The sequence below is a fragment of the Centruroides vittatus genome, unplaced genomic scaffold (assembly GCF_030686945.1).
Source record: "Centruroides vittatus isolate TY-2023 unplaced genomic scaffold, ASM3068694v2 contig_1078, whole genome shotgun sequence".
In the NCBI taxonomy this organism is placed as follows: domain Eukaryota; kingdom Metazoa; phylum Arthropoda; class Arachnida; order Scorpiones; family Buthidae; genus Centruroides; species Centruroides vittatus.
In genome coordinates this window covers 415,199-432,923 of record NW_027120693.1, presented here as the reverse complement: position 1 = coordinate 432,923, position 17,725 = coordinate 415,199, and the positions used below count along the sequence as shown (strand labels likewise).

General features: G+C 34.3%; 1 protein-coding gene across 2 annotated transcripts in view; it reads right to left on the bottom strand.

Annotated features, from left to right (window-relative positions):
• LOC136973975 (solute carrier family 35 member F1-like) overlaps positions 1-17,725 on the bottom strand; it is a 192,396-nt gene that overhangs the window by 92,665 nt on the left and 82,006 nt on the right. For both annotated transcript variants that reach the window (XM_067268751.1, XM_067268760.1), the window contains exon 2: positions 2,267-2,376. In XM_067268751.1, coding sequence (XP_067124852.1) covers positions 2,267-2,376 — 110 coding nt within the window. The remainder of the gene's footprint in view (positions 1-2,266; positions 2,377-17,725) is intronic.

Sequence of the window (17,725 nt, the reverse complement as noted above, 5' to 3'; positions counted from 1 at the left end):
GAGTTATAATAATGACCCAAAGTATATACTTTTAGGTTATTTTATAAAATAGTGGAAGAGTTTCTCTGTAAATGGTTAAAATCCTAACATATAGATTTGTTGAATATAAAACGATCAAGAATCTACAGCATTTTTCATCCAAATATAATAGCTACAGTCTTATACACGAAACTGATAATCCACTTTAAAGGATTTTACAGGACTTTATTATAAATAAAATACTCTAACGAAGTTTTCCTACAGGAATTCTAGGATACTTTAAGCGAGCCATCAAAAATTGACAAAGACTCGTCCTTTATAGAGTTTAACTACTTCCTTCATCAATGAATGCAACAAATCATTAAATATTTAAATTTAATTTATTGTACAGTTCTTGATTTTGTTTATCTTTTTCTGTATTTTGTATGTATTGCAAACATTATTGTTGAAATAGTTTCCAAACGATTAAAGCCAGTACTGAGTGGATTAAATTACTAAACACTGGCAGTTGCCAAAGGGCCAACACCTAAATAGGAGCCTGTTTCTTACGTAAATTCCCCCAGAAGTCTTTGGTAGATCGCTCACATGTTGCATTACCTTATCACATCAATCGATATTCGAGCCTTTGTGAAGTGAACCAGCAGAAATTCAACACAACCATCTGCAAATTGATACATGCCTTAAAGTACTATATATTATTTCTGCCCTGTGGGACCTAAGGAGGCTTTTTGAGAGTGCCAATGGAGCGAATGGGTTGTGAGGAAGTAGACCCAACATATCCGGAACCATTCCCCGAAAATTTTCTGAAATGTTTGATCCCCAGAGCCATAGGTTAAAGCCTAAACCGCTTCGTTGCTGCAGGATAGTTTCCACTTCATATACTTTAGTGGTTTAGCAAAATTAATTTTATAAATAAATATTACAGATAATTTAGAAAGATCAAGCAGCAGAAATGTGCATTATGCCCTTTTCCACGGCTTTTACTGTCTTCTTTTACTACATTCTCCTTATTATCATTTGAGAATTTATGAACTGAATGTATGTTTTAATCATTCACTATTAAGGCATATCGCGTGTCTGAGAAAATCTGAGCCACTAACCATAAATTTACAAGCATTAAAATACTTCCCTTGGGTCACTAAACGCCATCTTCCATCATATTTACTCTGTCTCCATCTATCGGCAGTGTATATAACTAAGACAAGAATGGACGAAAAACAACGAACAGAACTGCCAGCTCGCAGGAAGGAAAGATAAAAATACAAATAGCTTTTGTTTATGCAAGAGGAATCCTTAATCACTTTTAAAATGATAAATAAAAGAAAAGTTTCGTTTGAAAACAATGGCAGCGCCTGGACGGTGCCACGGAAACAACAACCACGTATCCGGTAGATGGCGCTGTGCTAGAGGGATTAATTAGTCATGTGGTCGAGGAGTCGAGACGGAAAGAGGATGAACTATGGGTCAAATTTTAGCTTATAGTGAACCGTGAAATGTATATAACCCCGTTTCTCGGTCAGTTTACTTGGAGGAACTGTTGATCTCAGCTCTTCTCGACATTATTCTTAGGATTTATGGCGCCCTAGAAGTCTCTTTCACATAAAACTTGGATCGTTGCGCTCAAAGAGCTGACTACGCGACATCTTTATAGCGGGTTAGAGTTGTGCTTTCTCAACCTTAGACCCTGAATTTTCCAATGACGAGAGCCTGTCATTCGGCGAATTTCTTACACCACCTTTGTTGAAGGCGTGTTCTTTTGAGGTCGCAACACGAGTTTCGTGGCGTATGTCGTGTGGAATACCACAAAACTCGAAAAGGAAATGGAACACTTCCGATGGCATATGTTGGAATGGTCAAAAGTCTCGTCAAGACGATTGATAAAGTTGCGGTGATGGATTGAGAGGATTTTGATGTATGACACTACCACTTGACTCTGTGCTAAGTGAGGTTTTTTAAGGGTGCCATACTTGTCACTTTCACGATATGACAGGATTTTTCGGGTACTACAGCTATAATCTAGTTCTTCCGGGGAATATTTTTAAACATCTGACTGCGATCCGGTCGTGTCTTCTGTACACGTATCGATCGAATGGTGAGTAACACGCATCGAGATTAGAAAAACCAGCGGGCGATGATCACCGAAACACATCAACAAATGCAAAAAATCATGATTAATCTTTAAATATTCTTACAAAATTTGAAGATTAGATCATCTTTAAAGAATAACTCATCATCGGGATCATCGATGATGATTCGGTACAATAATTGAGGAAGAAAAGTGACTTACCAGTTGGCACTTTAACCATATAGGTACTATGAAGCAGTTGGCTGGTGACACCCGTTCCACACAGAAGAAGAGAAAGGAACTGTCCCAGGATAATAGCATTCCATACTTCCCTGTATAAAATTAAAAAATCTATAATTAATTTCTCAAATGTAAAATTTGAGGTATGTAAACATGTGAATTGGAGAGAAAACCACAACTCTTTGCAACCCTTCTGTTACGCAAACGTAACCGTTAGCATTACTTAGAGTTAATACTCTGAGGAAGATGATATAACCACGTAAAATTGAGTATTTTGGAGAGCTTCCAGTCATCACCTTAGAAAGTCGTGACAATAAACAGATGCGCTCGTTTCCACAATATCGGCACGCTTTCAAACACCAAACCAGTGATGTACTCTAAAACTTTACAGTAAAATAGTATAAGCAAGAACACTTCATTACACTTAGAAAATATAATTCTAAAATACAATTTCTAGTTGAAGGAAGCATCGAATACCCAAAACAAAATGCCGTAAATGAACCAGTTTGACACTTTCGTGCTGTTAGGTTGTTTTCGTTACCGTTAAAGAGTACAATAATATTTATATTACAGGACAAAATAGTCATTAATTAAAATTAGCAGTCATAATCACTATAATAAGCTATGAAACTTGTAGATATTAGTTGCTGCTAGAAGATATTCATTGATCCAATGGATATCTAGAAGCAACGATCGTAAAACAATTAGTTGCGAGTTAATGCTCACCAGTTAATACGCGAACGACCCATTAATATTGGCCAAAGCGTTAGACATCTGGCATTTTATCTCCCTCTAACGAAACGATTCATCTAACAGCTAATGCACCTGTTCTTCAGCATCACGGGACTGATCAGCATCGAATACTTGCTAGCAGATGTCGATATTTATGGATGAAAATATTGCTCCTATACTGCACAATGCTCTCTTTTGTCTTCCTTTCCTCAGTTATTTGTGCTAGACGTGACAAGTTAGATGACATTCGAGTCAATCGATGCATCGACGTAGCCAATTTAGAGAATATTCCTGATAGACGGGATGTGTCAGCAAACAGAAGCGTAACCAAAAAAACATCTCTCGTTAAGAGCGACAGTGCGACAGATTCTTGGTAATTAGCCACAGAGACGTCATTACAATCTCTGTAATTAGCCAGAGTATTTACTTGTAGAATCCCATCCCCGGGGCCACTTCTAATGGATGCTGTGTGTTGTACAGTACGTATTGAAACCATCCCCGCATTCGTTTCTCCACCTTCCTGCAATCACACACTTATCGAATGTAGGAAGAGGCGACTTCGAATGTCGTTAAGCGTGTCATCTCCCGCCAAAAGCACTTGTTTAGATTGCCCGAAGCATAATACTTTGTGTCGTCTCCTGTAGGATGAGATGTAAATACGCTCAGATGCTCTCAGTCTTTTGTTATCCAAAGAATCTTGAATCTCTACGCACCAACGATTAATTTTATTGATACAATGCTGGTGAATCAGCAGAATTGTACATCTCTCGAAGTCCTATTATATGGGAAAATTCAAATACAATTGGATTAATGTGATTGGAGATAATGAAAACACAAGCAGAAAATTAAATCCGATTTAAAGCGTGACTCAGACGTAACAATTTTATTTGTTGATCTGTACTAAAGCTAAATGAGTCAATTTTATACCGAAAATTACCATTTTTCATGCAAGAATATCATAAGCGCAAAGATCATACAACTTGAGTTAATCCGGATTATCCCAAACGATTAACTTCTATTGAGAAGTTGATCTTATTTTTATGCCAAGAGATTCATTTCAACGGACTGAGTACAAGATTTATCTTAAATTAAAACAATTTTCAAGCATAAATTGTATAGAATATTCATGTTATTCCCTCCAGCGTACTCTTATCCATGTTGAGATATTCGTTTTCCTGTAAAGAGAAATTAATAGCTTACCTTAATGGCAAGAACAGCAAATTACATTAGTCTTGGATGCGTGTTATACTAGAAGCGCAAAGACTTGCCGATGTTTTATTGTCAATTAACGTCTGATGTCACTCGATTGGTGTCTACACACCAAGGAGACTATCCGGCTGGTCGCCAAGCTGGCGGACAATGACAGGAAATGATAATGTACCGTCGGTATGAGGTTGTCATCTGGTACATCTGCAGAAACATAGTTTATCACCTTGTTAAAGGAGCTACTTCGACGGCTCCTTTCTCAACTGACTTATAGTCTATATGTTGCATTCCACACACAATGAGATATTCGCATCTATGCATTCTTCTAGGTTATCGATCGTGTTGTAAGAAGACTTGCAATTCAGTTTCTACTATAACTATAACGAGTAATATTATTAATGTTCCTGGTATAATACAGCTGATTCTATAATTTACGAGCTACATATTAAACATCACGCATAAATAAACATATATTTGCAGAACATAGATGAATTCCAGATAAAATAATTATTAATTTAGCAACTATCGATTTTTTGACAAAATTATTAAATAAATAATTATTTTGAAAATAAAAGATTTCAGTAGACATTTAGGAAGGACCCTAAACATTCATACGACAATTCTAAAACATATTTTTAGTGAAGCAATTTGATTTGCAAAGGAGGGTCATTCAGGAGGATGATTATCAATTATGTTGTGTGTAGTATAAATTTAGATTTAAATGCTTAATATACGGCACGTAATTATGTTATATTATAGAAAATAGATGTAAATACATTATATTTAATTACCTAAAGATAAATTTACGTGTAAAAAATTTAATTCAAAAAATTTTTTGGATTTGAAATATTATGTTTCTCCTTGCATATATTAGGATAAACTACTTGAAGTTTAGATGCATATTTTAAGTCATGTTTTCCACCTAGATACGTGTTTTTTTCTCACTGTTTCACATTCCTCCTTCCATCCTTTTGTTATAACGTAGCTGTTTTCCAGAAAGGAAAATAAGATTTTCTTGTTATCCGTGAAGTTTTTATCCTGCTTTTTGTCTCTTCTTTAAAAGTGGTTGCTGAAAAAAGATGTAATCAATAGAATAAAGATATAATAAACTGTATAAAGCCACCATTTTTGGCATCTCATTTTTATATTTCCGTATTAAGTTTACCAAGCAGCATCCAGGCTTATATTAAAGACTCCATATCATGCGGAATATATGCATACAAATGTACATAAATCTAATAATACTTTTCATAACTTTCATAAACCTTTATAGACATATAAACACAATAAAACTGTTGAATCGCAAAGTACTTCGATAGCTCTGATATTGAAACATGACACGAATACCCTGTGAATTTACAATCGAATATTTTACCACTTTTAACCAAAGAATATTGGGAGTAATAAACAGTTTTACAATCCTTTCTTTGTATTTAATTTTCTTCGAGTGTGTCCTAGATTTTTAATATAAAATTCCAATCATAAAACCTTAAAAGTATACGAGTTCAACTTACTTTAATCATACTTCACACGTAAGTATAGTTCAATACGAACTGGTTTTGACTGAATCTAACTCTTTAAAATAACTAAACTGCTTATTAAGTATAAAAGATTATTATATATACTGTATTGAAGTACATGGGTACAAAATTAACATTTAAACTCGAATTAAAATTGCTGGAATATTTTGACATAAAAGTCATTTCTGCATCTCTCCGTGAATAATTTATATTAATTTTCACATCTGAGTATGTAAATTTCACATGATACGATATGAAATTTCATGTATATTTTATGTTATGGATGATTGTATTTAACACAACGTTCGTTCCTATTAAAAATAGTACTTTCGTCAATTCATCCAGCTTCATCCCTATTGAATATGCTCTTTAAAAAGAGATAATTCATTCAGCTTCATCTCTATTAAAGGTACTAAATTAGTAAATTCAATGCATCTTAGCTTTATCCAGGTTCAATGATTCAGATGAAACCCCAAGTGATTCACACGAATTAAAGTACCTACAATATACAAATTTTTCACGTTTCCTTCATAGACCCAAGTTATATATTTAATATATTTAATTATTGATTAATTCTTCAAAATATAATTATATAAGAAATTAATTTCAATTATTCGAGTAAAGATTTGGAAGACCTCATATAAGCGAGAGAGAGTAAAGAGAGAATAATTGCCTGTTATTTAGAAAATATAATGCTCCATTGGGGGATATGTCATCAACTTTCATGAATAATTCCATTAAGATTTAACAATGAACCATTAGAGAAGTTTGTGTGTAAAACAGTGTTTAATTGTTGCATATATTAAGTAAGTTTCCTAGGAGCTGGTGAGGTCAACTACCTGATCTTTAGAGACTCTATGCAATATATTTACGTCATAATAACTTAAATATTTGTTTATATAAGTTATAAATTCGTGAAATATTTACTATTAATTAATTTATATTTCAAACTAAAGATGTGTCGTTGAGGCGTAATGCAATTTTTGATAATTTGCACTAGAAGTATACTCTTAAAGCTAGAATGATTAAATAAATACTAATTATATATTCCTCCATTAAAATCATAATTTTGTATAAAATTAAGCTATATAATCAACTTTAACACAGAAGAAACGAGTTATTTTACTGTTGAGCATCAAACACAAGACCGTGTTATTTATTAAACACTTGGCACTTTTCCACTTCTATTAGTTGATATGTCTAAATATATAAAAGAATTAAAAAATAAATTTGTATTAAATGGATACCCAAACTATATAATTACAAAATGGGAAAAAGAAATAAATGATAAAACAAATAGAAACGACAAACAAAGAATAGAAAAACAAGGCTCAGGAATAAGATATATTAGTTTTCCATATGTAAAAGGATTATATGAAGAAATTAATAAAGAATTAAGAAAGGTAGACATAAAACTCGCACCTAAATATGAGAAACTTAAATCCCGGCTAAAAAATAAAAAGAGTATACAGCAAACTAGAACAGAAGCGAAAGAAACAAAGAATGTCGTTTACGAAATTCCGTGTACTTGTAAGAATAATAGTATTTATATTGGAGAAACGAAACGTAAGTTAAATATCAGATTAAAGGAACATGTCGCCGACTTAAGATACAATCGAGTAAACTCTGTTTTTCATGATCATTGCCTACTTAATAATTGTAATATAGATCAAGATGGTACAAAAATTTTATATAAAGAAAAATACGCTTATAATAGAAAATTTAAAGAGAGCGTGGCCATCATAAAGTCCAGTAATTCTATAAATAAAAATTTAAGCATAAATATAAACAAGAATTGGTTAAGAATATTATAATCATATAAAAAATAAGCAACAGATCCAGCCTAACTTGGCTACTTTTGGCTATACAGTTAATTATGTAAATTCAGATCGTCATAACCAGCAGAATATGCAAATGGTCAACAAACAACTGCGTAATAATGAGCCAGTACTAGACGAAAAGTGAGTTTTTTAGTTAACACCAGGTCCAAACGTTTATTGCTTTATGTCAAGATAAAACAACAACGAAGAAAAGAAAAAAGTTAGTAAAAAGAAGATTAAAGATCTATTGCGTTCGATTTTAAAAAACCGTACGTAGAACATTTACATTTGTTGCTGTAACTTTGAGGTCCAAATTGTGCTATGCACGCGCACCCTTGAGTTCGAGGAACTAACGTTGACTGAAGAGGGGCCCGAAATGCCCGAAACGAGTGAAATAAAATCTCGTCTCAACTAATAGAAGTGGAAAAGTGCCAAGTGTTTAATAAATAACACGGTCTTGTGTTTGATGCTCAACATATAAGAAAACACGGTTTCAAGAATACCTGAGTTATTTTACGATAGAATGCACAAAAGATAATAAGAATCAATGATGGAAGAGGTTGAAAATGATGCGTACGGAAGCGGATGGGCTTATGCATAATAAAAAGTAAATAAATACTACTAAAATACTTTATAAATCTTTATATAATGGCTGAGAAAATGTGTATATTTTACATAGAATAATTGATATGTGATAACCAATAACGATGGCTCAGAGTGCTTAATAAAAGTAGTGATAATGTCATGTATATGAATTTTAGAGATCGATATATATGTGAAAATATCAGAATTCTAAATCCTGGATGATATTTTTTGGCCTTTATAAACATCAATAAAGGTCAAAAACTAGAGAAATATATGGAAAAAAGGATAAAGATTGCTGTAACGAACATAGAAGAGATTAAGTAAACGACTGAATATCGAAATAAATGACTTCCTTCTGTATTCAGATAAAATTTCATGATAAAATGTGAGTAGAAAGAGGTTGTTACGTTGGCTTAACAATTCTACATTCATAGGAAGAGTAATTATATTCCTTTTTTTATTTTCTCTGCGAGACGAAACGAGAATTGTATTGTTACTTATCCATTCCACATTCTTCTGAATAAGATACAAAAAAGATTATTATCTCGTGCTATTACACTACAGACTTATTCACTATTTACTTCTTACAGTAACCAATTTCGGTTATGGCTAATACCCGGGAAAAACAAGTTCTAACTTCGTGACACGAAGCTAACAAGAGCTCAACTAATTTCGTTTTCTTTCGAAGTTATCCAAGAGCAGACGAAGAAGATACCTCCAGGGATGCTCCCTGCTGGCTGGATTAGGATTATTCCAAGAAAAATACGAGACAGAATGGGTTAGTCAGAGAGTAGATACCATTCTTCCCGGGTGGTGACGCCGTTAACGATTTCGTAGGGCAGTTACAAATTGGAGGGAGAAGCCAGGAAGACGGATAAATCCCACCTTAATGAGAAAGGACGACGGAACACGGAGAAGGTTTTACGATGGATAGTCGAGGGGAACAAGATGGCTCGATAATCTACGACACCTCCAATGTCACAGCAGCTGTGACGCCTTTGAATGGCGCCAAAGAAGTGTGGCGTCATCCCCGTTTACCATACAATGTCAGTAGAGCCACGTAAAGGTAGATACCACGCGAGCTACGTTTCCATCAGAAGAGTCCAACTTCGATTTCTGATGTTGTAAAGGAAAAAGCAATCTACAATGCTACTCCACTGTAGTGCTCTACTCTTCAGGGAGGAAGAAAAATCTAGTATGTTACTCCACTGTAGAGTTATACTGTTGAGGGAGGAAGAAGACCCATACGCAACGAACCTAATCTCTGTTGGTTACGACGGATTGCTAGATACTTTGGCTCGAGTCTAGTTGAAACAGATTAGCGGAAGGACAATTTTAAAGAACTACGGGAGTCCCTGTGCCCGACAAGATTATAGTTTTTTATTTTTTTCAAGCAACGGTGTCTACTGGTAAGAAGCTTATAAAAGAGAACCACCCTCCACTTCGCGCACAGAAACGTTTCGCCGTCTCATTAATTAGATTAAGGCTTTCCGTTCGATGCTTTCAAATTTTTTTTGTCGTCATTTTTTTTCTGGACAGCTGACTTTTTACTTCGGTTTTCCCTCGAGGTTGAAGCGGTTGGTGCCAAACATTCATTAATTATCAAACACCGCTTGCTGCTGCGCGCATTCTTCTTCTAGTCGTATGAATCCAAAGAAAAAAAAAACAAATCCAGATAAGAGATTTTTGCTTTTTACTTTTGCTCGTCTCCTTATATCTCATGAAATTTTGACATATTCTTAAAATTTATGTTATCTCCAGTAACAGAATTTAATTCTTTTCAAAATATGGATGAGTGCTCTCGAGATGTTTTCACGGTCCTAAAGTTAAAAATTTGAATAAAATTAATGTTTTAGACTAGCAACAAAAGTATTTTGAACCTCATACTTGCAGCAAATTTAATTAATAATCATAATTTAGCTCGTCGTTTAAACTTAAACCATCCACACATCTCCGTCCCCTGAAATTACAACCAATTTGGATTATCAACTTATGTTAGATTTGTTAACTTGATGAATAATTTTTTACTGTTTTACTCAGTAATAAGAGTTTGAAGTTCTCTAATAAAGGGTAACCAGGAGCAAAGAAACCAGCAACCAAATGTCTGGCGGGTTGCCAATAGGATCTCCTCCTCTTCTTCCTCCTATCAGTCCACGGTCTCTGCGCTTCCGACCCTCAGGTTTGGCAAAAAATCGCCTTCTTCCGCCGCTCTACCAAACATCGATTTAGTAGAAGGACGGCGCCATCGATAGAAGCATCTCGTTTCATCTAGAGGTGGATGGAGAACGAAAGATGGGGGTGGTAGCATTCTAGTGAAAGTAGAAAGAGAGGGAATCTCTCATCCGGTCGACACGAAGTTGGTTTAAATCCGATTCGATAGATCAGTCGAGTGGAAGCGTTGGCGTATAAGCTTTGGGCCATTTAGACATCCGTCCTCCAAGTGTAAAGCAAGGGAATAAATCTTTTTTCTTCTTCTAGTTGGCAAACAAGTCAAACATCGGCGAGAAATAACGAAAAAACTGTATCTAACCATGAAGACATCGTCCGAAATTCGTCTTGCCTGTTTTTAAAATTCCAATTTCTTTGACAAATTCCACGCTCGATACAGATATATCAATCCTGCGATATTCGCTCTAGATTTAAATTCAAGATTCAAATGGTACTAGAAAAAAATTTTCCATCTTTTTCTACTTTATTCTTCATCAATCTCTATAAATTATATATTATAGATGGATGAAGATGAGAGAATTTTCGGATCTCTATCATTTGACTTCTGTTTTCACGATTATTGTAGAGAGAATACTTCCTTTTTTTTGCATTGGCAATTTGAAAATTTGGCACTACAGTACTTACTAATCAATGTTTTACTGTTATAATAAGATGTTACAATAATTCTTGATATACTGATGCCTTTCAGGATTCGCATGCCATTAATACATTGCACTTAAAAATCGTTTGTAATCTCCGTACTTTAAAGGTTAGTTTTCAGAAAATTGGCTGAAAATTCTTCAGAAAAACTGAAAATTTTATATTGCTGTAGGTCTATACTCGCACATTATGCAAGATTTCTTTGATAAAATTGATTCTCATATGAATGCAATGAGGTAAAAGTTTCAAATTAACGTGAGTTTGTTGACCGCGGGTATCAGATTTATAAATTTACTTAGTTATATATTACTGATATATGTTACTGTTAGACTATTTTATAGCTTAATTATTTTATAAATTAAATAAACAATCAAAATTACTATTCAATAAATACATACAGATGTATTCATTACATGTCTATTTGCTGTACTACTCCTATGTAATTTAAGTCATAAACAAAGGGATGGAAGAAGTTGATTTTATGTGAAAGCAAAACAATAGGAACAAAGTTAGACATTAATTAGGTTAGCAATTGCACGGAATACAGATGCAAGACAACGAACTGATGCTATCTTGCTAAACTAATAAGAAGAATCTGTTCAAATGCTTCTGCTCTCACGTCGAGATGGCATAATTTAAGAAATTGCTCTTCAAGTTTGATGCTGTTTTATGGAATTAAAAAAACGGATTTTAATTTACGACTTTGAGAATCTGAAGAATTTATCATAGATAAAATAATATAAACGCAGCAAATTAAATATATATATATATATATATAGCCTATTGAGAAATAGAATGGTCACTAGGGAATACGTTTAAATTACTTAAAGATTTAGATCTTGTTGAAGAGAATGTAGCACAGGAGAATCTCTAGATAATTATAAAAACTTCATTTCATACATTAAGATCTGATTAATACTTTATAAGCATTTTGATACCCTGTTCTACTTCATTCGTTTCAATTTCCTTAAATTAAATTTTGTTTACCTCGTATTCAAAGCAAATAAAACTTTGAAAAATAAGAAAATCAATACTTTTACATAAAATTCAATCAGTTGAGTCAGAGATTTAGTCATTTTTTTTAAAATTAATTCTATGTCAAAAGATATTTTAATTCCAAATAAACTAATTGATTCCATCGTTCCACGATGTCACATTATGGCATCCGAGATGCGGGATCTTAACTCAATTAATTAATTTACTTGATTTTGTTGAATCTTTAACTGAATCAAGCGTTTTAAATCTTTACTCAATTAAGAAAGCGAGTTAATGAGGTTTTTTGCAACTAGAAAGTTTGCATCAAGATCGTAATTTATTTAATAATTTGCCAGATGATGCTGAATGAATTAAGAAGCTGAATCTTTAAAATGTTCGAGATGTATACGAACTTTTTAAATTTAGTTAAGATGGATAAAACTAAACACTATTAAAATGTAATTCAATTAATGGATGGATGGAATAAGGCAATGCAACACTTGGGCAATCTGCCAAGGATTCACCCGAAAGGCATTGCCTTCCGGGTAAACTTTGTACGGGAAGCTGACCCCTATTTACGTGTTAGATACTGGAAAAAATCTGAGAAACTCCCCGCAGCTAGCCTGTTGGTCAAGCATGAACTCTGGCCTGGGAGCTATCAGCGTTCAGTGGTCTAGTCCATTCGAACACTTACTAATAGGCTCTTCAATTAAAGAATTGAATAAAAAAAAGTATTGAATTTTCTAATCAAAATTTAAATTTAAAATGTTTTTAAATCAATATTTTTGGTAACTGCCAGTCGCCAATTGTATGAAATTACTGAACACTTTCGCGGGTTTGTACTTCACCAACGGGATGGGGGTGGGAAGTTTTCTGGGTTTTTCACGTTTCTAACACCTAAATATGGGCTAGTTTACCATAGAAAGTCATCCGGGAGGCACTCCTTTTGAAGAATCTTTCCTATGTTGAGTTGCGTTATCCCATCAATCCAATCGATAATTTTTGACAATACGTTTAATGAATGCATGGTTTTATCCAGGTAAATATGTTGGATTAATCAGTAAAATGTAAATATCCAATAAATGCCAACATGCAAGATGAAAAGCAGCAAAGAAACTGAGCCTATGCTAAAATGTTTTTAAACTTATACATATAATGTACAATATTCAGTTAATTATTTAATAAAGTACACTTGCAAAGTTATTCTCACTTTTACCATTTAATCAATAGATACAACGTTTAAATGACAATATATTAAACATATGCTATATATCACGCTGTTAAATTAAAGACCATGATACCGCGTACACAGAATGATTAATTATTGCATACTTGATAACGATAGGGCTATTAATTTAGAGTTAGATAGCATTCACAATCCTACTGTATTGTAGAATTACTTATTTTCTAGCGAAATGTCAAGCATGCCCTGTTTGTTAGCGTTATAAATGAGATAATAATAAGATTTAAGAAGCTCTAATGGGTAAATTTATCATTAAAAAAATTGATTTTTATGCGATTTTCCGATAAATACCGCTACAGATCATAAGTGCAGCAAGTAAAAATATTTTTCTAGTTTTTATACAAAAAAAGTTGGAAGATTATATCGATCACATGTCAAGATTTTTTCGCATAAATACGGTCATTTATTTAAAATAATCGCTTAAATGTTTCAGCTTTTAAGAAATTTGGATCAAATTTTTACATCCGAAGTGGTATTAGTAAAACTCGCCATATTTTATAACGGATTTATGCCAAAAATCCTCTAAAAACCGTTAATAACGAACGTTGTAACAGTCCTTTAAAATTAACAACACGTAAATGACGTCAATTTCGAATTCGAAACTGACGTCGTTTGCGATAAGTGACGTCAGTTTCGAACTGGGATTTTTATAAAGTAACTGACATTTAACGTTCGGTAAAGTTGCGACGCCTGATGACTAACGTCATTTATCAATTGCAACGTATGCATAACGATTTTTACAGATCATGTGATCTTCCAAAAACTGCTTTTACTTAAATCACTTAATCGATAAAACTTTTATGCATACTGAACTACTGATAAATGATGTCAGTCTGCTGCTTGGCATCTTTACAGTCCGATAGATGATATCAATTTTATATTGGTGATTTATACATTTATACGCCATTGTTAGCTTATGTATTAAGGCTAATAATGTCCAAACGGTGTGGTTGCAGAGTTCATACCATTTGTGGTCTTTAACCTCTTAATATTAGGAGCTTTCGTAACAGGACCATAGAATATATCAATCCAAATTATATTTGATGGTTGCTTACAGTAAGGACTTTAAGGAATCTTCGAATTCAACTCATTCCTCACCGATGCCACGTGTCTCGAGTATCAGGCGCCGTCTAGACAGTACAAGGTATTACACGTTAGCAAGATGGGACCGGGTTGGAGCCTGTTTTCTACATCTTTGTCCACTTCTACCACTTGTTGGATGGGTAGACACCCGTCAAACAGTCGGGACAGCTGTCTACTCTCAGTTTGAAGAGAAATTATGAGGAATTTCGATTGGAGTAAATGGTCAAAAGTTAAGAGAAGAGGGATGAGTCAATTGTACTTTCTTTGAAAGAAGGAGAAGGAGGGATGAAGCCGTCAAACGGTATGGTCCGTAACCGGATTAACAGTTCCAGATTGAGAATGCGAGTGACAGCATTACGGGTTTAGTTTTTACTGAGATTCTCGTCACGAAGTCAGTCGACAGCCTACCTACACCTCGATGTCGCCGTTTACTTTATTGGACGTTGTCGGATGTGGCGCCAGACCAATCGTCCTCAACTAAACTAAGAACGGGTTTAGTGAAGCTCCAAATTCTTGCTCTCTCTCCTCCCCCGCTTCGATGTAAAAAAAGTATTAAGTTACACTGATGTAGTGCCACTTTTTTGATCCGGAACTAGGACAACATTCTGTAAAACTCGAGTGAATCTCTAAGAACTCGAACACCTTCTTCGTGTCAGACCTACGGGGTGTTCGTGAAGTGTTTTTCTAGAGCTAGTTTGGCACGTTTCCAGAATAGAAGAGGACACGCCGGAATGTGGAGAGGTTTCCGTATCTATAGAGACTCCGAAACCACCAATAAATCAGATTTCCAGAAACGATTAATTATAACAGAGTGGGGTGGATGCGCGACTTTTAACTACCAAATTATGGTAAATATTGGAAACGTTCGATATCTCGTGCCATCATTTATGGCTTTTTTCTTCTTTCTTTACGGATGAAATATGTCGCTAGACGACATAATCCATTAATTTGCGATCTTATCACGTTATCTGGAAGAGCATCAACAAAAAAGAAATCACTTATGGAAACTTAAACGGAGTAAATTAATAGTTAAGCAACTTACCCACTGAAGATCAAAGGTTTTATGAGCCTTACTTAGAGACATAAATATAAAATTCAATCTGAAATAAGATAAGTAAAGCTCCAGTAACGAAACTAGCAGCTAGTTATCACTATTTGAGAAGAGTAAGGATGGATTCACTTAAAGAAGAAAGACGATTTGCGTCCAATTTGCATTTTATTGCCAAGAAGAGATCGATTTTTCTCATTTAATTGCGTTCACCTTCCCCCCGAATAACTACAGATGGGTCAATATCCGCGCATCGCTCCTGCACAATCTATACGAAAACTTCGCCTCAGACCGGAACTTGGCGCTTCCACTCCAATGGATCTTCGTGCAGATTTTTATTTTCACCTTTTGTCTCACGTTCCAACCACGTTATTTGGGTATATGAATATTTCAGATGACCATAAATTTGAAGTTTAGTGCATGGTTAATACAAATATACCATTCTAGGATCATTGTTAAACCTCAAGGAGTTAAAATCCATTGTTTATTCTCAAAGAGGATGAACAATAGATTTGCGTGTATGTAAATGGAAAACACAAAATTTTTGCAGTAAACTCTTGCCAAAAGTAAATTTTTGTGCGTATTCTTTGACAACTAGACAATTTAAAAAAAAAATCGATTTCAGACACTATGCTTCTCGAGGATGGCGGCAAATTCGTTTCAAAGTCAACCGCTGTGTCATTTGAGAGAACGTTGAATGTAGTTCTATAGGTATTCATTGACAAGAGGGTTGCACAGTATATCGATCTCTATTACAGATATGAGAGTTGTGCTTATACCTTCGTCAGATCGATCGAAGACGGAAGTTTCTTTAACTCGTGGAATATTCAGGATCTACCCTACAACAATTTCTAATGAGAATTAGCATGTAAACATAAGTCGCTTCCCTTGGGCACGTGGAGACCAAAAGGTAAAATATTACTCCAGTGGATGGTGAACCACAGCTTCGAGTTGAAGGGTCGAACGAAAAGATAAAATAGGGAGATTAGGTCGCGGCCTACCAGAAAAGGGGGCAGGGATTGTAGCGGGAGTAGAGATAAGCTCGATTTATAGCTGCGGTCTCTTCTAAACACTACATCTTCTCAAATGAGAGGAGTGCAAGTGGAGGAAATCTCAGATTGGTGCATCGATAGTTCGAGGTGAATATTCTCGTTTGAGTTTTCAGTAAACGAAACTCGTTGCCAAGAAACTTATCGCCATCACTGTGAATGTCGGGAGGAGAGCAAAAGTTTCTCCTTCCTGTTCAGCAATAATTTTCTTTTTTCTGAAGATAAGACGAGTTGTCAGATTGAGAAAATTGTGTTTTCTCTCTTGTTCGATCAGCGATACGGTTCGATTGTCAAGCTTTTTTTAAGCTTCAAATATTGCAATTTTGTACAAGTACACGAAAGAGAACTTAATGCGTTATGTCTGTTTGATGTTCCGCTCCAAAGCACCCTCTTATGTGAAAACAATTAGAAGCAACGTAATTCACACTTCAAAAATATGGTGTGAAATCGTATTAGAATCACCAAATTCCTTTTCTAACTTAATTCTATATTTTTCTTCTAAGATTTCTAGGCCATTTTATCAATTTTTTAAGGTTGTAGATGTGACTTCATAACACGTGAACTCCAATCGATGACGGCGTCATATTGAAGACTTGTTGCTTTAAGTACTTGGCCATCTTGCTATCGCTAGTACATGAGATATTTTAGGATGTCTGGCAATCTGACTGTAGTGGTGAGTGATGTTTCAAGAAAATAGCAAGAAGCGACGTGGAGAGTGATTATGTCGAAAAGAGGTGAATTTTGCCACGATTGAAGCCAGTACCCAAAGTAACAAGCAATAAATACGACCTTATTTTTGATTTTTATCTGCAGGTATTGTAGATTTTACCAAGATTGCTGTAGGGATAAATTAAAATGTAAAAATTTTAATTTATTCACAACAATTCTGCAATGCTATAGCATTGTTATAATCTTTTAAATTCGAATCTCTTATGTATCAGTAAAATTAAAGAAAATCGTTTACATACGAGTAAACAGGCAGTCCTCTGCGAAATAAGTTTGATAAAATACGAAATTTTAACGAAGATTCATTGGTTAAAAAATAGGCATAACTCCGCCTTTTCACTTTTTGACCAATCGTATGATATTGCTTACCAACTTTATAATTCTCAGCATTATTCGGACAGATTTTGCAGAGAACAGCTTATATTAATAAATGATGTTTAAATTTTATTTTTACCCTTTAATATATATATATATGTTCATTGTTTGTTTGTTTGTATAACTGCCTCTGACTGTGTGGCTGTGTGTGTGCGTGAATGTGTCTTTCTCTCTTTCTCGCTCTGTGTTGTATATGTGTATGCAATAATGG